The following is a 22,379-nucleotide window of genomic DNA, read 5'->3' on the forward strand; positions in this document are numbered from 1 at the left end:
ATTACAAAAATCTTTTTACTTTAGTCTTACGTAGAGCCGTATTGTTTACTAAAAGTATGACGTCACGAGTCAAAACAGCATGGCGGATGGCGTTTTCGCGCGAAAATACAAAATCATAAATAATAAATCGTTTTAAGAGCACTTTTCGGCTTCAAAAAATTTTAATAAAAATTCTATAGGTATAACACAGTCTCAGGATTGATTTAAAACAGTTTTCAGAAAAGACTGTAATAGCCTATTTGGATATTTAACTAATATAGTAATAAAGAATAATACATTACCAACTTTCGAGTTTCCATTTGAACATTGTCAATATTAAATTATGGTATTTCCTATGGATTCAAATAAACAAAAATTATTTTAATATGCTGAAAAGCGTATATTTTTCGATTTGGCATGGCAACATTAACATAACCTCAATGTTGAACGTCATTCATTTATTGTCACCGGTCGTTTGTTTTGCTGAATTTGTTTATTGAATTAATATTTATTTATTAGTTTGATTGAGCGAAAATAAGTATAAATGAGTTATTTGTGAACGTAGAAAGAATAGTTCATCAGAATGACTACAAATCCGAGGAAAGGCACGGACCCCGGCCCGTTGGAAGAGAGTGATCAACTCACTATCAGACCATTGTAAATAATTGTATTATTTTTACTGTTAGAATCAATAATTCAAAAAAATAATTATTAGCTTTATTTCTTTGAAAGTTTTGGGGCCTAGTTAGGTAATGGTTCGGTTGACAATGGTAACGGTGCTAATATGATTTGCTTCCGCAAAAAATAATTCTAATGTTCAATTTGTATTATATTTCAGAGGTGCTGGACAGGAAGTAGGCAGATCGTGTATCATGTTGGAGTTCAAAGGAAAGAAAATAATGGTTAGTTTGTCAATCAATTAAATGGGCATTCTATAATGTACACTGTTTCAGTGGCGCAGCGGCATCACACTTGTCTTTGACTCTAAAATTCCATGAGGAATAAGAAATTTGTTTGCGTAAGATTATATGTATGTGGAAAGATATTAGAGAGGTGTATGCAGTGGGCAAAAAGGGCTGAAGAAGATGATATGTATGTAGTATCTTTTATGATTGAGTGTTTTAATACATTGACTGTTTAATTTGCAGTTGGACTGCGGAATCCACCCAGGCCTATCAGGAATGGATGCTTTACCATTTGTGGACTTGATAGAGGCTGATGAGGTTGATTTGCTGCTTATATCTCAGTAAGTATTTATTGACCATTAGCAACCAGCCTTAGCTTTGGCAAAACCCTCTTTCAAACAGGAATAAAATTCTTCCACAAATTTCTGAGATTAGTGCATACATACCAACAAAGAAAATAGGGTGAATTTATTTAATAATATGTAGTGAAGTGATGTTAACACCATTCCACACGTGTGTGGAATGGCAACAGGCACTAATCCCAAATATCTCAATTTATATCTTTGTCTTTTCTAATTGCATGAAATAACATGGACTTTCTGAGTGTCTTCTATTTGGTCTTTATGATCAAAAAAATTTATAAACCATACAATTTAGATATAATTGGATACAAGGTATCACTTACAGCCAGGAGGTGGAAGGCTAATTGAGGTCACATCACTTAAATATTTTATGGCACAGAATAGTGCAACCTACCACTGAATCAAACCAATGAAAACCCAATAATATACTGACCTTATTACAAGCACATTAAACATGAAATCCAAAACAAAATATCTCTTGCTATCTTGCTCGATATATTAATACAATATCGGAGAGGTTAGTCTGCGGGTTCAAATGGCTTGCTCTGATAGGCTGAAAAGTTCAATAATTTTCGCGCGTGAAGTGGAACTATACTAACTTATTAGTATACTTCTTTCAAATAAAAATAATTGTGATTTATGTACCTTTTTCATATTTTTTTTTAAAGCTTTTATTTAGTTTTTTCTCTCTCTCTTTGCAGTTTCCACCTTGACCACAGTGGAGCTCTACCGTGGTTCCTCACTAAAACATCATTCAAGGGCCGCGTTTTCATGACACATGCCACTAAGGCCATCTATAGGTGGCTCGTGTCGGATTACATCAAAGTCAGGTTTGTTTATTCTAGTTTTACGAAACAACGATGAAAATTTTTACACAAGTTCATGAAATCTATCCGTGACGACATCACTTACGTCACACGCCATCAACCAATCACAGCGAGAATATGATGCGCTTAGCCGCAAAAAGTCTATGGCGACATCTCTAATGTCATACGCCTAATTACAGCGCGTATGCTCAATTTTTTTTGTGTTTTTGTTGACTAATAAATTGTGATTTAAATTGTTCACATGGTAACACCTTATATGTCGTTTATCGCAAATCCTACGGGAAACAGTCTGTTTTCCGGGATGAAACAAACGCTATACCTATGTGGTTAAAGAACTTTATTTCTCTTCACTTACAGAGAAGACATTTAAAATAAATATGTGTATATTTCTTAGTGTGAGCATTCAAATACATAGTTTTAATTTAAAAAAATATGTCGCTAGTTGCTTATATAGCCGCTCGCTGCTTACTTACTAAACACAAATATCATTTTTTAAATTATATTTGACCTCAGTCTGCCTGGTGGTGGTGCCTGAGGTGATAAGAAAGAAAGAAAGAAAGAAAAATCGTTTATTTGGTACATTAACAAAATATAAATTGGAATTAGGTGGCGCATGCAAGCTCAAATAATGCCTATTCACTCTTGCCTTATTGTTTTATCTTCACAGTAACATATCAACAGAGCAGATGCTGTACACAGAGTCTGACTTAGAGAACTCCATGGACCGCATAGAGACGATAAACTTCCACGAGGAGAAGGACGTGAGAGGAGTCCGGTTCTGGGCTTACAACGCTGGTCATGTGCTGGGCGCGGCCATGTTTATGATCGAGATCGCTGGAGTTAAGGTCAGTTAGCTGCTCTTATAGAATTCAATGGTCCACATAAGGTCACATAAAATAAATAAATATATACGGGACAAATTACACTGATTGAGTTAGCCTCAGACCCAGGCCAATCAGAAAAAGTTCTTTTCTCATCATGCCCTGGCCGGGATTCGAACCCGGGATCTCCGATGACACAGACAAGCGTACTACCGCTGCGCCACAGAGGCCGTCAAGGCAACTAGTCGTGTATCATCAGCTCCCATCTAAAATAAGGAGTCAGTAATGCAGAGCTTTAGGGGGACTTAAGATATTTTGTAGGGAGTCAGGATTATTATGAATTTATGAACTTGAGATGCTTCTTTAAGGCGATGGGCTAACAATCTTTCACTATTTGAAACTCAATTCTATCATTAAGCCCAGCAGCTGGACGTAGCCTATCCAGCCTATCCGTATTTTTAAGACTGTTGATATAATAATTTTAAATTTATTAACATGTACGTAAAGGTATAAGTTAGTTTCATAAAGTAGGTATGTCTTCTATACATAAATGTTTGCAATATCCGCAATCTGTTATTTAAATTTAAGACCTTATTGTACTCATGAAATTTGGATTTTTCTCCTACATACATACATATCATCATGTCTATATCCTTTACCGGGGTAGACAGAGCCAACAGTCTTGAAAATACTGAAAGGCCACGTTGAGCTGTTTGGATTTTTTGATAGAATTGAGATTCAAATAGTGACAGGTTGCTAGCCCATCGCCTAAAAGAAGAATGCCAAGTTTATAAACCAATCCCTTAGTCGCCTTTTACGACATCCGTGGGGAAGAGATGGAGTAGTCCTATTCACATTTTTTCTCCTATTATGAGTTTTAAAGCCATCAACTTTTTCATTTTAGGTATCCTAAATGTGTGTGTTACCATGTTGTTCTCAGGTCCTATACACCGGAGATTTTTCTAGACAAGAGGACAGGCATTTGATGGCTGCAGAAATTCCTACGGTACACCCCGATGTGCTCATTACGGTGAGTTTTATTTTAAATGTGTATGTTTGTCGGCAATTATCTCGCGTTTGGTTGAACCGACTTTGATGAGAATTTCAGAAAAGTGATAGTAACACTTAGGAGATACACACATACATACACATATAATCACGTCTATATCCCTTGCGGGGTAGACAGAGCCAAAAGTCTTGAAAAGACTGATAGGCCACGTTAAGCTGATGCACTTAGGAGATGGTTGTACAGATTTAACTTACTTCAAAGAAGGAGGATAACGATCGGAGGCGATTCTCTTTTTACAACTTCTTTATGTTAACCGACAAAAATATTGTTCAGGAATCCACATACGGCACTCACATTCACGAGAAGAGAGAAGAGAGGGAGAGCCGTTTCACGGGGCTGGTGAGCGAGATAGTGATGAGGGGCGGGAGGTGTCTCATACCGGTGTTTGCACTTGGCAGGGCTCAAGAGCTATTACTTATATTAGGTAAGTTCCTTATTGTGAATAACCCTATTTTAGTGTCGTAGTCGGGTAAAATTTACTTAACACTAGTGACAACATTTGTTATTAATTTTTTAAATGTGTCGCATAAAAGCGGGTAGAGAGCGTAAAAGCGCGAAACCGATAAATGTCAAAGTCATTTTTTTTTTTTATTATAATCTCCTCGGGCACTGATGTTTACATCGTTCAGCGTTGACCCATCAACTACGGATTATGAGGGATGTCAGTTGATAAGGTAAAGTTCACAAGAAGAAAGTGAGATCGTAAGAGAAGAGAGAGAGAGCCGTTTCACGGGGCTGGTGAGCGAGATAGTCATGAGGGGTGGGAGGTGTCTCATACCGGTGTTCGCACTTGGCAGGGCTCAGGAGCTATTACTTATATTGGGTGAGTTCCTTATTGTGAATAACCATATTTTAGTTGTAGTCGGGTAAAATTTACTTAACACTAGCGACAACATTTGTTTTTAATTTTTAAAATAAAAGCTGAAAGAGAGGGTAAAAGCGCGAGACCGATAAATGTCAAAGTCATTCCTTTTTTTTTTAATTCTTATCTCGTCGGGCACTGATGTTTACATCGTTCAGCGTTGACCCATCAACTACGGATTATGAGGGATGTCAGTTGATAAGGTAAAGTTCACAAGAAGAAAGTGAGATCGTAAGAGAAGAGAGGGAGAGCCGTTTCACGGGGCTGGTGAGCGAGATAGTGATGAGGGGTGGGAGGTGTCTCATACCGGTGTTCGCACTGGGCAGGGCACAGGAGCTATTACTTATATTAGGTGAGTTCCTTATTGTGAATAACCATATTTTAGTTGAAGTCGGGTAAAATTCACTTAACACTAGCGACAAAATTTGTTTTTAATACATACATACATAAAATCACGCCTCTTTCCCGGAGGGGTAGGCAGAGACTACCTCTTTCCACTTGCCACGATCTCTGCATACTTCTTTCGCTTCGTCCACATTCATAACTCTCTTCATACAAGCTCGGCGGTTTCGGGTACTTTTGACCTGACCCTTTACCAGGACGTCCTTAATTTGATCAAGATACGTTCGTCTAGGTCTTCCCACTCCGACCTTTCCCTCCACACTCTCCTTGTATATCTGCTTAGTCAACCTGCTTTCATTCATCCTCTCCACATGACCGAACCATCTTAACATACCCTTTTCTATTCCTGTAACTACATCTTCTTTCACATCACAACATTCCCTTATCACGCTGTTCCTTATCCTGTCACTCAATTTCACACCCATCATACTCCTTAACGCTCTCATTTCCACTGCATTTATTCTGCTTTCATGCTTCTTTTGCCATACCCAACTTTCACTCCCATACATTAATGTCGGGACCAACACGCCCCTGTGCACAGCCAGTCGAGCCTTTTTGGATAGTTTCTGACTGCTCATAAAGGCATGCAAAGCTCCATTCACCATGTTCCCCGCGTTCACTCTCCTTTCAATATCATATGTTTTTAATTTTTAAAATAAAAGCTGAAAGAGAGGGTAAAAGCGCGAGACCGATAAATGTCAAAGTAATTTTTTTTTAAAATTATTATCTCGTCGGGCACTGATGATACATCGATACATCGTTCAACGTTGACCCATCAACTACGGATTATGAGGGATGTCAGTTGATAAAGTAAAATTCACAAGAAGAAAATGAGATCTGAATTTGCATCTGGTAGCATTTATAAATATAAACCTTCCTTAGAAGAGGGTATCTCTTTCCAAAACTTCAAACAGGAACAAAATCCGTCCTCAACATTCTGAGATTAGCCCTTATTTATAGACCGATAAAATAGAACAATAACTGACGTCAATATATGAACAACTTAAGTATGATTATACAGGGTGATATTTAAAACAACTGCACCATTTTAAACATAGACTATACCCATGCTTCTGAGCCGTTTGAGCCTATTTTTATTTAAATTAAACGTCATCATTTTCACATTTAAAAAACCCTCAAAAACTACGTCACACGTTTTATTAAAGACCAATACTACAAAAATTAATTAAAACTAAACATGTAAATAAATTGTTTTTCTAGTATCAAGATCAAGTAAAGTACAGAGTTGTCGAGATCGCTCAGCTGAATGAATTGTGTCGTTGAAATCTGAATCTTACGCGTCGCTTTTCCGCCGGCCGGGGTTATATGACGTATTAAGGATCGTGGATATTGATACTTTTATTTTTTTTCGTACTTGCTGAAATATGAACCGAAATTTTTCTTTTAACGTTTTTAAATATCCTTTAGTGTGAGTACACTCAACAGTTAAATTTATGCCGTTAAATTAAAAGTCACCCTGTATATCTACTAAGTACCGCTGGACATTTGGTACAAAGACAAAATATAAATACTACACATATATTTACCTAATTGAATCATTCATATAATCACGTCTATATCCTGGTTTGGAAGACTGCCAGGCCACGTTCAGCTGTTAGGCCTAATGATAGAATTGAGATTCTCATCTCTAATCTTTCAACAGACGAATACTGGTCCCTACACCCGGAGCTTCAAGACATACCCATCTACTACGCGTCGTCTCTAGCCAAGAAATGTATGGCCGTCTATCAGACATACATCAACGCTATGAACGACCGGATCCGGAGGCAGATCGCTATCAACAACCCGTTCGTTTTCAGGCACATCTCCAACCTTAAGGTAAGATACGATGTATCCAATCCAATTTTAAGGTACGATGCTGGCCCATCGCTTAAAAAAATCCTAAGTTTATGAGTCTATCCCTAAGTCGTCCTTTACGACATCCATGGGTAAGATATGTCGTGGTTCTATTCTAATAATTGCTTTCGCATTTAATATAAGAAGTGAGATTTAGAGTTAGGGAGTAATATATATATATAAAAAAGATATACCAGCCGTGTGTAGACTTTTAGTTTTGTTACAAAATCATACTTATTTGCAAAAACTTTATACTCTAAACCATTACTCTTTGATTGCACATTCTTCACCGATAGCAAACACATCTAATTCTGGTTTAACCTTATCATAGAGATGCGGGAACGCTCCTTCCGCTTTATACGTCCGTCTCACTCTCTCGTACAGCCCCAAGTCGAACATAACCTCAAACTCATCTCGCGTCATGAAAATATCAGCGTACAGGAAAGAATAACCACCACAGTCCCTCGTGAACTTTTCCATTTCCCTCATAGCTTGCACTGGGTTGTACCACTTCTTATCTTTAACTTTACCAGGCACGCCGTATATGCCCAAATCGTTATACATTGCGTAGTCAGTGCCCGGAACTAGGTATTGCGCATTCGGACGCGGCAACTGACCAGACGATGGACCGTGATCAATTATTTTGCACGGGTATACCAGCAGGGGGAATTTCTCGAACAATTGCGTGGATATTTCGATTTGATCTTCAAGTTTCACCAACGGTAGGACGATGTCTTGGAACACCTGTTTTGTGAATGTATACGCCCTGACTCCAGGGGTGGTCGTGAACTTTAAGAAGGCTGGTTTCGGTGGCAGGAGCCATCCAAAAAGCCACCTGAATATGGGATTGTTGCCAAAAGTCAGCATGTCCTCTACGACCCAAAATATCGCTCTGTTATGACGCAAAAGATAATCCCTCATAGGAATCAGTTCTTCACACTCGCCTTTGTTCAGAAAACTCTCAACGTGTTTATAAAACCATGGCTTGTACCATCTTGAACAGTAATTCACAGTGGTTTTATCGTCGTAGTCTGAATAATCGCCGATCATAACAACGGCTCTGTCCTTACTGAATATCGTAGCTTCCACATAGTCGGGATGCACATTGGGTTTCGCTTCGTTAGCTCCGGAGAATTCCCTGATCATGTCACAGTATTTCTTCTGTCCTGTCACTGGGATGTATTTGATTCGGATGAACGGTTTTATTTTGACGATTTTGATGGTCAAAGCGACGAGGAAGGCTAAGCTGCCGTGGGACCAGGGCAGGGCTTTGTAAAGGTCCGAGTGCTCGTTGTATTGGGTGGCCGTTACCAAGGAGCCGTCGGAGAGGACCACTTCGTAGCTCACGATCGTTTCGTGGTACAGGCCCGCTTTGTGCGAGTGAGTGGACATGCCGGTGCCGAAGGCTAGTCCTGAAAAGTTATTGTTGAATTAGCTTCGTTGAAAGATCTATCTTTTGCATAAGTTTTGAATGTAAAGTTCATTACTACTACTGCCATTGTGAGTTTAACGTTTACCTGTCGCATTCTGACGCTTACGAAATTCGGGATACTCTTTGTCATCAGATAACAAGGTGATTTTAAAGATTAGACCGTGTGGTCCACTTCATGAATGAAATGAATGAAATAGTATTTATTTAAGTAACCAGGACTCATAATATGTTAGTAAACTTAAAGCTATGTTAGTACTAATAGTAATTAATTAAATTTATAAAATTACAGTAATAAAATTCATAAAATTATATTAATAAAGTTCATAAATGTCATTAATATAATTTTATTGTTCAGCCCATTTCTGCACCATCCCCCCGGCAATAGTGCAGCAATGGTTGACAAATGGGCCATCCAGCCTGCTCGCCACCATGCGCAGGATGCTGTTGTTGCTCTCCCGCACCCTGCGCACCAAGGACGCATGTCATGTCTTGTCTATACCGTAAATGATAACTCTAAAGCACAAAAAACTATGAAGTACATTTCTAAGTCCATTTTTGTTAATGTCAGGAAGTCCATCGATCATATTCAGCTATCGATCATATTCAGCTAATCTGATCAGTAAAGTCGATAAACCTGCAATTGGGAATGCCCTGGTCCGTCAAATTAGAGTTTTGGATCTGGTCACGACAGAAGTTAGCGCAGTATGTTAATTTGACGAAGCTCCAGCCCAACTTACCTCCTAAAGTAGCGTCTGTCAGCTCAATGGTGACCGCCAAGGAATACCCTTTCGGAATCAGATACTCCGTGATGTCTCCAATCGTCACCATGGGCTCCACCCTCACTGTCATGGCTTCCTCGTCCAGATCCAAGATGTCGTACAGTGGCAGCGCCACCTGATGGTGAAGATGCTTCTGGAAGAAGGTGGTGGATAAGGACAGCCAGTTGGGGCGCGAAGTGCAGAGCAGACGACGCTCCGAAGCAGGCAGCTTGTTCCATTCTTGGACCTGGAAAACCAATAATTTCCATTTACATAGTCCATATCCCCCTGCAGGGTAGACAGGGCCAATAGTTTCGAAAGGGCTGAAAGGCCACGTTCAGCTGTATCGCTTCATGATGGAATTGATATTCAAATAATTACTTTTTTGTGGAATACCTAATTTAAAAATTAATATTCGAATGCAAATTTCAAAACTAGTTTCTTATTATAATTTTTTTTTCTTCCTTACTTCACGCTATATGTAGAAAAAAATTCGGTTCAGCATGGACGGTGAAGAGAGGTACAAACAAACTTACTATACCTACTTCTCAATTAAAAACATTCACAGCCACGGTCTCTTATTGCATTATAAGATGAAATGAAATGCCGTGTGGTTGTTGTGTGCCGGCACTTCAGAATTGTATCACTGCACATTTTCCCATGGATGTCGTAAAAGGCGACTAAAGGAAATGCTAATAAGCTTGGGATCCTTCCTCGAAATGGGCTAGTAACCTGTCACTTTCTTTTTTCTTTTCTTTTTTTTTTGGACAAATTGATACGGCTAAACGTGGCCTTTCAGTTTTTTCGAGATTGTTGGCTCTGTCTACCCCGAAAGGGATACAGACGTGTGTATATGTATGTATGTATTAGATAATAATGTGCAATAATTACTTTAGCCTGAATCTCTTTGACGATAGAATCATGGCTTCTCTTATCCCTGGTTAGTCTTCTAAAGTTAGCCTTGACTCGCAGCAGCAAAGAGAAGATCCAACTGGCTGGTAGGCAGAAGAATAACACAACCCATTCTCTGTTCCTCTCCAGGATGTCGATCAGATGCAGTTTGACCGTCTCGGGCACCATTTTTATCGGAGACAATTGATATGATTTTTTTTTAAATTAGTTTAACAAAACATAACATATAATCACGTCTATATCCCTTTTTAATGACAAAACACAAATGTTTTACAAAAAGAAAAACCGACTTGCCGGCTTACTTTACCGAGCTGGAGTGATCAGAATTTATCATATGTTCGGCCATGACCTTTACGAATATGATTTCGTCTGATTAAATTGGCATACAAACAATTTTTATCCTTATAGCTTTGAGTTGAGGTTTATATTCGCGTGAAAATCTCTTGTTGTTATCGTTATTACGATTTTGTTGTTAGGTGCGAAATATAGTTTCGTAAAAATAATTTTGTAGGTCTACTAATACATGTTTGCAACATCCGAAAGGGTAAATAATATGAAGATCTGTTATACATCATATTTAAGACCTTGTTGTACTCATATTATGCAAATAAAAGTTTGAATTTGAATTTGTATTCACTAATTAAAATAGTTGCCATTAATAAAAATGTTATAACTACGCTCCTTCGTATGAATTGATTATTATACATACATTACATACAAATAATCACGTCTATATCCCTTGCGGGGTAGACAGAGCCCTTAAAAACTAGTAAACTTGGGATTCTTTTCTTAGGCGATGGGCTAGCAACTAGTTTTTTCACACTTTGAACAAACCTATTACTATAGTTGCCTATTGCAACGGCTCATTCCCTTAGTCGCCTCTTACGACATCCACGCGATACGGATGCTTTTCTAAAGTGTCGTGAACCACAAGGCGCCTTTAAACAAACTAATGTCGCCACTTCAAATATACATAATTATACAAATATATATATTTATATACATACATACATAAAATCACGCCTCTTTCCCGGAGGGGTAGGCAGAGACTACCTCTTTCCACTTACCACGATCTCTGCATATTTCCTTCGCTTCATCCACATTCATAACTCTCTTCATGCAAGCTCGGCGGTTTCGGGTACCTACTTTTGACCTGACCCTTTACCATATATATATATGTACCTTTATACATATATTCGTTTCCAGGGTATCGACCACTTCGAAGACATCGGCCCGTGCGTGATCATGGCTTCCCCCGGGATGATGCAGTCGGGGCTCTCCCGGGAGCTGTTCGAGTCCTGGTGCACTGATCCCAAGAACGGAGTCATCATTGCCGGTATGTTGAATTATTCTGTCTTTATCTCTCTCCACCATTAGGGTTAGCAGTCCTATGGATGTCGTTAAAGGCGACTAAAGAAAAGTCTAATTAAATTGGAATTGTTCATGTATGCGATGGGTTAGCAACCTGTTACTATTTAAATATGGATTTCAATATTAAGCCATACAACTGAACGTGGCCTTTTAGTCTTTTCAAGACTGTTGGCTCTGTCTACCACGCAGGGGATGTAGACATGATTGTATGTATGTACGTTGAAGCAATGTACGTACATACATACATAAAATCACCCCTCTTTCCCGGAGGGGTAGGCAGAGACTACCTCTTTCCACTTGCCACGATCTCTGCATACTTCCTTCGCTTCATCCAAATTCATAACTCTCATCATGCAACCTCGGCGGTTTCGGGTACTCTTGACCAATGTGGTCTACCACTTTTAGAAGTTACATCGGCATTGTTCGACGGCGCAGAATAGTACAACCGACCGCCGAATCTGGTCGAATGAAAACATTAGTGAAATAACGAACTTATTGCTACTACATAGGATTTTAAATTCCAAAACAACAGGAGTCGTGTATCTCGCTCATTACCGACTACCGCGACGCCGCGACAACATGGCGCGTACGCAATTAGCCAATAGCGAACGGTTTTGATACCGCGTTCAAATGGCGCACTATGATTGGCGCAGATATTTTCGCGCCATGACAAAAATTGATTTCTGCGCAGGTACATCGGTGTTGCTTATGAAAGTGGTAGTACTGTACAATGTTTCCAATACCATTTTTCCAGGCTACTGCGTAGAAGGCACTCTAGCCAAGACGATACTCTCCGAACCCGAGGAGATCACGTCCATGTCTGGTCAGAAACTGCCTCTGAAGATGTCAGTGGACTACATCTCGTTCTCAGCTCACACCGACTACCAGCAGACATCAGAGTTCATCAATATACTGAAGCCGCCCCATGTCGTAAGTTATATCTTCAATAGATCCTAATTAATTATATTTGTGTTTGTTCCTCCATCTATTTACCATGGATGTCGTAAAAGGCGATAAAGGGATAGGCTTCTTTACTTGGGATGCCTCTTTTAGGCGATGGGCTAGTAACCTTTCTATCATTAAGCGAAGCAGCTGAACGAGACCTTTCAGTGTTTTGATGACTGTTGGTTCTGTCTACCCTGCAAGGGATATCAGACGTGATTATATGTGTGTGTAAATTATATTTATGACGACTTCGTCGGACCCAGGTAATAGAGCAGACCGAAGAATTGTCAACATGACTAACTTTTAACTTTCTCGTTGTATTATATACAATTTATAAATACTGCAGGTATTAAACGTAACGTACCTTCCCTTTATGTCGGACGTTTCCAATCAGATAACAATGATCCTTCGCTCAAAGTCATATGCGAGCAAGTGAACTTAGAACGCCGAAGACCAGACATACTGGAGAGAGAAATCGTGGGAATTCGGAATTTGGAATTTCTTTTTTTTTTGTAGTGGTCTTCTCGAAGTCCGGTCAATCTGGTCGTTGTCAGTTCTCTTTGTGTTGGTTTTAGTCGGGTCCCTTAGCCGTTCGACTTCTGATGCTCTCATCCAGAACCTGACTGATTTTTTTGTACTTCCATGTTTTTGTCCGACTAAATCGAGACGTGCCGATCTGATAACTCTTCTTTGTTCTTCCAGGCAGTAGTTGTCCATGGGAACAGAACTCGAGCTTAATTTTGTAATATACATACATATAATCATGTCTATATCCCTTGCGGGGTAGACAGAGCCAACAGTCTTGTAAAGACTGATAGGCCACGTTCAGCTATTTGGCTTTAAGATAGAATTGAAATTCAAATAGTGACAGGTTGCTAGCCCAACGCCTAAAAAAGAATACCAAGTATGTAAGCCTGATTTTGTAATTATAGTTATAAGAATTTAGGAAGAAGGTACCTACTACTATCAGGTATAAGTCCGCGGCTAACATGCAGAGTTTTGGATTATGGAATGAGAATTCTAATTAAAGAACTGTTTTCTTGAATTATTTTATTTTCTTGCACAATTCTTTACAAAGTGAGAACACAGGCCACAGACAAAAAAAAAAGGGTGCAGTATAGCGCCACCTACAGTATTTCTTGAGAACTAAAAACTAAATGTAGCCAGTGTTAAATTTTCATAACTCAATACAGAGGCGTCACGTATCTGTACTCTTTCTGCTTCCAGGTGCTAGTCCACGGGGAACAGAACGAGATGTCCCGGCTGAAGGCGGCCTTGCAGCGGGAACACCGCGGCCGCCTCGCCGTCCACACGCCGCGCAACACGCAGCTGCTGGCGCTCACCTTCCGCGGGGACAAGACGGCCAAGGTTGGTACAGTGTGCTACAGCAACACGCAGCTGCTGGCGCTCACCTTCCGCGGGGACAAGACGGCCAAGGTTGGTACAGTGTGCTACAGCAACACGCAGCTGCTGGCGCTCACCTTCCGCGGGGACAAGACGGCCAAGGTTGGTACAGTGTGCTACAGCAACACGCAGCTGCTGGCGCTCACCTTCCGCGGGGACAAGACGGCCAAGGTTGGTACAGTGTGCTACAGCAACACGCAGCTGCTGGCGCTCACCTTCCGCGGGGACAAGACGGCCAAGGTTGGTACAGTGTGCTACAGCAACACGCAGCTGCTGGCGCTCACCTTCCGCGGGGACAAGACGGCCAAGGTTGGTACAGTGTGCTACAGCAACACGCAGCTGCTGGCGCTCACCTTCCGCGGGGACAAGACGGCCAAGGTTGGTACAGTGTGCTACAGCAACACGCAGCTGCTGGCGCTCACCTTCCGCGGGGACAAGACGGCCAAGGTTGGTACAGTGTGCTACAGCAACACGCAGCTGCTGGCGCTCACCTTCCGCGGGGACAAGACGGCCAAGGTTGGTACAGTGTGCTACAGCAACACGCGGCTGCTGGCGCTCACCTTCCGCGGGGACAAGACGGCCAAGGTTGGTACAGTGTGCTACAGCAACACGCAGCTGCTGGCGCTCACCTTCCGCGGGGACAAGACGGCCAAGGTTGGTACAGTGTGCTACAGCAACACGCGGCTGCTGGCGCTCACCTTCCGCGGGGACAAGACGGCCAAGGTTGGTACAGTGTGCTACAGCAACACGCAGCTGCTGGCGCTCACCTTCCGCGGGGACAAGACGGCCAAGGTTGGTACAGTGTGCTACAGCAACACGCAGCTGCTGGCGCTCACCTTCCGCGGGGACAAGACGGCCAAGGTTGGTACAGTGTGCTACAGCAACACGCGGCTGCTGGCGCTCACCTTCCGCGGGGACAAGACGGCCAAGGTTGGTACAGTGTGCTACAGCAACACGCAGCTGCTGGCGCTCACCTTCCGCGGGGACAAGACGGCCAAGGTTGGTACAGTGTGCTACAGCAACACGCAGCTGCTGGCGCTCACCTTCCGCGGGGACAAGACGGCCAAGGTTGGTACAGTGTGCTACAGCAACACGCAGCTGCTGGCGCTCACCTTCCGCGGGGACAAGACGGCCAAGGTTGGTACAGTGTGCTACAGCAACACGCAGCTGCTGGCGCTCACCTTCCGCGGGGACAAGACGGCCAAGGTTGGTACAGTGTGCTACAGCAACACGCAGCTGCTGGCGCTCACCTTCCGCGGGGACAAGACGGCCAAGGTTGGTACAGTGTGCTACAGCAACACGCGGCTGCTGGCGCTCACCTTCCGCGGGGACAAGACGGCCAAGGTTGGTACAGTGTGCTACAGCAACACGCAGCTGCTGGCGCTCACCTTCCGCGGGGACAAGACGGCCAAGGTTGGTACAGTGTGCTACAGCAACACGCAGCTGCTGGCGCTCACCTTCCGCGGGGACAAGACGGCCAAGGTTGGTACAGTGTGCTACAGCAACACGCAGCTGCTGGCGCTCACCTTCCGCGGGGACAAGACGGCCAAGGTTGGTACAGTGTGCTACAGCAACACGCAGCTGCTGGCGCTCACCTTCCGCGGGGACAAGACGGCCAAGGTTGGTACAGTGTGCTACAGCAACACGCAGCTGCTGGCGCTCACCTTCCGCGGGGACAAGACGGCCAAGGTTGGTACAGTGTGCTACAGCAACACGCAGCTGCTGGCGCTCACCTTCCGCGGGGACAAGACGGCCAAGGTTGGTACAGTGTGCTACAGCAACACGCGGCTGCTGGCGCTCACCTTCCGCGGGGACAAGACGGCCAAGGTTGGTACAGTGTGCTACAGCAACACGCGGCTGCTGGCGCTCACCTTCCGCGGGGACAAGACGGCCAAGGTTGGTACAGTGTGCTACAGCAACACGCGGCTGCTGGCGCTCACCTTCCGCGGGGACAAGACGGCCAAGGTTGGTACAGTGTGCTACAGCAACACGCGGCTGCTGGCGCTCACCTTCCGCGGGGACAAGACGGCCAAGGTTGGTACAGGGTGCTACGGCCGGCGTGTGTGAGAAAGACGGCAATAGTGTGCAAGTGAGAGGTAATGATTTTGGCCGCCATTTTGGATTCTTTTCTCTATTGAAGCAGGTTATTAATAGTACTAGCGACCCACCCCGGCTTCGCACGGATGCACAGCCGATACTAAATATATCTCTAATAGAACTAACTAAAGGACCGCCCGCAAAGCGGCTAACTAAGTCTTGCTCCCGGCAAAAGTGTCAATTCTGCCTGCAGTCCCGGGCCGTGCAGCAGAAATCGTAATATTTTAATTTCACCACAACTTCAAAACCAAACGTCCAATTTTAATCATTCAAAGACCAAATATTATCTACATAAACTGTACTTATTGATGAAATTATTTATTTTGATAAGGATTAATAGCATGAGTAAAAAAACGCGTTTAAATGTAGACCAAAAAAAATCAAGATTTTTAAATAAAAATGTGGTTGTTGTGCCTCACTCGACATAGATAGGTATAGTGTGTCGCGGACTTTTTTGTAGATATTTATAAGATCTACAATTAATTAAAACATTTTATGGTTCTATCTTTTGCAGTTTAGGCAGCGTATGCAAAATAAGTAACTTTTTGGTTGATTTTTTTCAGTTTGTGTCCGAAAAATCCAAATATATTACGGAACCCTATTTTTTTCCAAAATAAAATATAGTCTATGTTACTCGTGGATAATGTAGCTTTCGAATGGTGAAAGAATTTTTAAAATCGGTCCAGTAGTTTTTGAGCCTATTCATTACAACCAAACAAACAAAGTTTTCCTCTTTATAATATTAGTGTAGATAAAATGTATGTACACAGGTGATAGGATCGCTGGCCATGCAAACTCCGAGCCCCGGGGATGTTCTGCAGGGGATCCTGGTGAAGAGGAACTTCAACTACCACATCCTGGCACCTTCCGATCTAACCAGTGAGTATTTGATTCACATGATATATACAATACAATAACTCTTTATTGCACCACAATAAATAACAGCAAATTCACAATCATGTATTAAAAACATAGCAATATAATAACAAAATATTTATTAAAAAAGTTAGCGAATGACACATACATACATATAGTAACGTCTTTATACCTTGGATGGGACGTTCAACTTTTTGGCTTAATGATAGAATATTTACCTAATTAAATATAAATATATACGGGACAAATTACACTGATTGAGTTAGCCTCGAGGTAAGATCGAGACTTGTGTTACGAGATACTAACTCAACGATACTATATTTTATAATAAATACTTATATAGATAAAAATCCAAGACCCAAAATCAATCAGAAAAAGTTCTTTTCTCATCATGCCCTGTCCGGGATTCGAACCCGGGACATCCGGTGTCACAGACAAGCGTACTACCGCTGCGCCACAGAGGCCGTCAAGATAAATAAATGGTGTAGGTGGAGCTAATAAATCTTCTAAATTAGCGCGTATTGATGGCGCTTAATCTGCGTGGGTGAAAGAAGTAAACAATTATTCTCTTTTTTTTTTGCTCAGAATACACGGAACTGACCCAATCGGAAGTGACCCAGCGGCAGTCGATCCACTACGCGGGCTCCATACCCCTCCTCCGGCACGTGGTGTCGCAGCTCGCCGGCAGCATCGAGTTCGTCAGCGAGACCCGCTGGAGGGTCTACGGGTGCATCGACATGACCGTGGAGAACAACACTATCACTTTGGAGGTCAGTATACAGGGTGACTTTTAATTTAACTGCATAAATTTAACTGTTAAGTGTACACATCTAAAGGATATTTAAAAACCTTAAAAGAAAAATATCGGTTCATATTTCAGAAAGTACGAAAAAAAAAATAAAAGTATCAAAATCCACAATCCTAAATACGTAATATCACCCCGGCCGGCGGAAAAGCGACGCGTAAGATTCAGAGGTCAACGACACAGTTCATTGAGCTGAGCGATCTCGACAACCAGTTACAGGCTGACATTTTAAACAACTGCATCCTTTTAAACATAGACTATACCCATGCTTCTGAGCCGTTTAACCCATTTTTTATTTAAATTAAACGTCTTCATTTTCACATTTAAAAAACCCGCAAAAACTACGTCACACGCTTTATTAAAGACCAATACTACAAAAAGAAATTAAAACTAAACATGTAAATAAATGTCTGAAAAATAAATTATTTTTCTAGTATCAAGATTAAGTAAAATACAGAGTTGTCGAGATCGCTCAGCTCTGAATGAATTGTGTCGTTGACCTCTGAATCTTACGCGGCGCTTTTCCGCCGGCCGGGGTGATATGACGTATTTAGGATCGTGGGTTTTGATACTTTTATTTTTTTTCGTACTTTCTGAAATATGAACCGATATTTTTCTTTTATATCCTTTAGATGAGTACACTTAACAGTTAAATTTATGCAGTTGAATTAAAAGTTATCCTGTATAGATCTTCTTCAAAGCTTGAAATTATATCATCAAGTCATTTCAAGACTGTTGCCTTTGTCTACCCCGCTAGGGATATAGACGTGAAATTTTCAATTATGAACTCTACGTGTCGTAGATAGAAGATTCACACTCGTTTGCCGCGTGTTGGATAAAAGAGGTTAAGTGCGAAAGGCAGCAGGAGAAATTTTGACTTTGGATTATGTGTCCAATGTGTTTGATAGTAAGGTCGTTATTTTATTGAGGTTTTTTTTCGGTACGCTAGGATGCGCTATTCCGGGTCGGCGAATATTATCGAAACGAATTATGAAAATGATAGTATTGTACATAAAATAGAACACTGGCTAGGATGGGTTTTAATTTGTATTTATACTCCAATCGGTGAAATCTTTGTAATCGCGATTTGAAAATGACGCGCCCAGCCAATAGCAGCGGAGAGTCTATCTCCGCTGCTATTGGCTGGGCACGTCATTTTCTTCGCTATGATTGACAGTTGTTAGTGTGATCACATCTCGCGAGATGTCGCCATATGTGCAATCTGCCCCGTGTATATAGGTATGTAGTGTGTGGTTCCTGGCACCAACACAGAAAAGAATAGGACTCTCTTTCCATCTCTTTCCCACCGATGTCGTAAAAGGCGACTAACGGATAGGTTTACAAATTTGGCATTCTTTTTTTATGGATGGGTTAAAAACCTGTAACTATTTGAATCACAATTCAAACATTATGCCAAATAGCTAAACGTGGCCTTTCAGTCTTTTCAAGACTGTTGTCTCTGTCTAAAGGATATAGACGTGATGATATGTATGTATGTATGTAACCAGTAGTACCTGAGATTAGCGCGTTGAAACAAACAAACTGTTCAGCTTTATTATATTAGTACATATAACCGTGTTGGCACCAGTGGCAGGCGCAGCCGGTGTCGGACATGTTCGCGGACGCGCTGGCGGCGGCGGCGCTGCGCGCGGCCGCGCTGCCCGCCGCGCGCGCGCAGCCGCTCGCGCACAAGCTCGACCGCATGCACTTCAAGGTTCGCACCGCTATCTGCTCATACGCAGTCATGTCTAAAACCCAAAAGGTCAAAAGTACCCGAAACCGCCGAGCTTGCATGAAGAGTTATGAATGTGGATGAAGCGAAGGAAGTATGCAGAGATCGTGGCAAGTGGAAAGAGGTAGTCTCTGCCTACCCCTCCGGGACAGAGGCGTGATTTTATGTATGTGTGTATGTATGTATGTCTAAAACAAATGTCGCCGTGATGAAAAGAAACGGCACCGTGTGGTGCCCAGCACCGATGAAAAAAATAATAGGACCACTCCATTCTCGTTCTCGTGAATGTCGTGAAAGGCGACTAAGGGCTTATAAACTTGGGATTTTTTTAAGGCGATGGGTTACCAACCTGTCATTATTTGGATCTCAATTCCAACATTAAGCTGAACAGCTGAGCGTAGCATATCAGTCTTTCCAAGACTGTTAGCTCTGTCTACCCCGTAAGGGATATAGACGTGACTATATGTATATATGTAAGTAAGTCCATCGCCTACAATAAGAATCTCAAGTTTATAAGCCATCTACAACTCCGGAAAAGGGACGTGATTAACTAATATATATATATATAATTTTTACCAGGAGTGCGTGATTGAGATGCTACAAGAGATGTTCGGCGAAGACTCCGTGCCGAAGATGTTCAAGGGTGACAAGTTGTACGTGCAGGTGGACGGCAAGCGGGCCGATATAGACCTTATGTCTATGGTGAGACAGTTCATTTCTCAATAACTTATTTACTAAGCAGATGTACCTTGTGGTACCCAGCACCAATACAAAAATGAATAGGACCACTCCATCTCTTTCCAGTGGATGTCGTAAAAGGCGACTAAGGGATACGCTTACAAACTAGGGATTCTTTTTTTAGGCGATGGGGTAGTAGCAACCTGTCACTTTTTGAATCTCAATTCTGTCATTAAGCCAAATAGCTGAACGTGGCCATTCAGTCTTTTCAAGACTATTGGCTCTGTCTACCACGCAAGGGATATAGACGTGACCATATGTATGTATGTATGCAGATAAACAAGGAGAGTGTGGAGGGAAAGGTCGGACTGGGAAGGCCTGGACGAACGTATCTTGATCGAATTAAGGACGTCCTGGTAAAGGGTCAGGTCAAGAGTGCCCGAAACCGCCGAGCTTGGACGAAGAGAGTTATGAATGTGGATGAAGCGAAGGAAGTTTGCACATCGTGGCAAGTGGAAAGTTGTCTCTGGCTACCCTTCCGGGAAAAAGGCGTGATTATATGTATCTTATTGTCTGCGACTTCGTTCGCCATAAAAGTTCACTGAAAAAATTGATTAATTTTTAGACCCTTTCAAGTCTAACTACTTATTAACTTTTTAAATGGTTATGTTGCAATCAGACATACATATAATCACGTCTATATCCCTTACGGGGTAGACAGAACCAAAAGTCTCGTTAAGACTGAAAGGCCAAGTTCATCTGTCGGCTTAATGATGGAATTGAGTTTCAAATTGTTTGTTGGTAATCCACAACGGTATCATGTTATTATTGTATTAAATAGTACATACATACATATGGTCACGTGTATATCCCTTGCGGGGTAGACAGAGCTAACAGTCTTGAAAAGACTGATAGGCCACGTTCAGCTGTTTGGTTGAATGATAGAATTAAGATTTAAATAGTGACAGGTTGCAAAAAGAATCCCAAGTTTGTAAGCCCTATCCCTTAGTCGCCTTTTACGACATCCATGGGAAAGAGATGGAGTAGTCCTATTCTTTTTTGCATTGGTGCCGGGAACCGCATGGCAGATATTAAATAGTAATCGATTAATGTCCTTGATTAAGGAAACACATTATATAAATGTTTTCTGGAGGTGGGCGTTGAGATCTGCGACACAGTTTCATAACTTCTGCAGATGTCATCGTTATCCTATGTTACTTAAATTGTACTTGTTTTTGTTTCCAAATAAAATATTTTTCATTTTCATTCCCCCAGGAGGTGACGTGCCCCGAGGACGAGTCGCTGGAGCGCGTGGTGCTGGGCGCCGTCCGCAAGCTGCACGCCGCGCTGGCGCCCGCGCGCGCGCACTCCGCTTGACGGGGCGCTGCGCACGCGCACCAGCCAGACCAGTCAGATCACCAAGATGGTAGTCACTATGCGGATGACGCGAGGCAGAACTGTGCGAGAAGGAGAAGGAGTGATGACGTGAAGATGCCGTTCGATTACAAGTTGATAGACTTATGATGAATAAAGTGATTTTCGGGTTTTACTTTATAATGGGAAATAGTCGTACTGTAATGAATTAAGGTTATTTTGATTTGTAATTTAAGATAAGTGAACTGCATTTTATAATTCAATGTATAAGAACATAAGTAAATAGAAATTCAAATTATTACTGTCCCTGTACGCTAAGCCATTGAAATACTACAATAAAATAAACACTCCTAAAATTCTCTGTCAGACCCAATGGTTGACTGGTAGATATCGCTTCTAGCATTAAGTCCACCAATTGTGCTATACATTTGTATTTTGTGTATAAATAAATGAATAAAAAATACTTTTTATGCTATAGAATATGTTCTTATCATCATCATCTAAATCATACCAACGTAGAAAAGACGACTAAGGGAAAAGGAAGATGCAGGATTATGAAAAGTTAAGGCATAATAATAATTTAATTGTTGGTAAATATTTACTTATAAAAGAAATCGATGGAGAAGGACTCCATCAGAAAAAAGTGAGGTTTGTTGTTTATTATGTATACATTAGTACATATAAGTAGATATGATTGAATTAAAAGTATTTTTTTTAATTTAGTTTGTTTTTTGCCCACCTTAAAAATACAATAATTCTTTATTGCACCATCGGTGGTCGAATAGGTAAGGTGCCCGATTAAAACCACGCGTTTTATTTATACGGGATTTGAACCTGTGGCCTTTCGAAGTTATGTACATTAGTTTGAATACTAACCGATGCTCGTACCGTAAGGGAAAACATTCAGGCAA

The 22,379-nt window shown here is 41.7% G+C and overlaps 2 protein-coding genes across 2 annotated transcripts; one reads left to right on the plus strand and one right to left on the minus strand.

Moving 5' to 3' along the window:
• The first annotated feature begins 401 nt into the window (after positions 1 to 401).
• LOC106139166 (cleavage and polyadenylation specificity factor 73) lies at positions 402 to 22,186 on the plus strand. The gene is made up of 16 exons (XM_060949577.1): positions 402 to 636; positions 818 to 881; positions 1,128 to 1,225; positions 1,948 to 2,076; positions 2,741 to 2,918; positions 3,835 to 3,924; positions 4,237 to 4,387; positions 6,891 to 7,066; positions 11,393 to 11,522; positions 12,312 to 12,487; positions 13,730 to 13,870; positions 16,774 to 16,882; positions 17,465 to 17,649; positions 19,273 to 19,398; positions 19,996 to 20,118; positions 21,370 to 22,186. The coding sequence occupies exons 1-16, from the start codon at positions 563 to 565 to the stop codon at positions 21,469 to 21,471; spliced, it is 2,052 nt and encodes a 683-aa protein (XP_060805560.1). The 5' UTR covers positions 402 to 562; the 3' UTR covers positions 21,472 to 22,186.
• On the minus strand, positions 7,311 to 10,474 carry LOC106139167 (delta(24)-sterol reductase). Its single transcript, XM_013340552.2, has 3 exons — positions 10,166 to 10,474; positions 9,254 to 9,521; positions 7,311 to 8,496 (listed from the first exon to the last, which is right to left on the minus strand). The coding sequence occupies exons 1-3, from the start codon at positions 10,352 to 10,354 to the stop codon at positions 7,349 to 7,351; spliced, it is 1,605 nt and encodes a 534-aa protein (XP_013196006.2). The 5' UTR covers positions 10,355 to 10,474; the 3' UTR covers positions 7,311 to 7,348.
• Positions 22,187 to 22,379: the final 193 nt, after the last annotated feature.

This window comes from Amyelois transitella, chromosome 19 (genome assembly GCF_032362555.1).
Source record: "Amyelois transitella isolate CPQ chromosome 19, ilAmyTran1.1, whole genome shotgun sequence".
NCBI lineage: Eukaryota > Metazoa > Arthropoda > Insecta > Lepidoptera > Pyralidae > Amyelois > Amyelois transitella.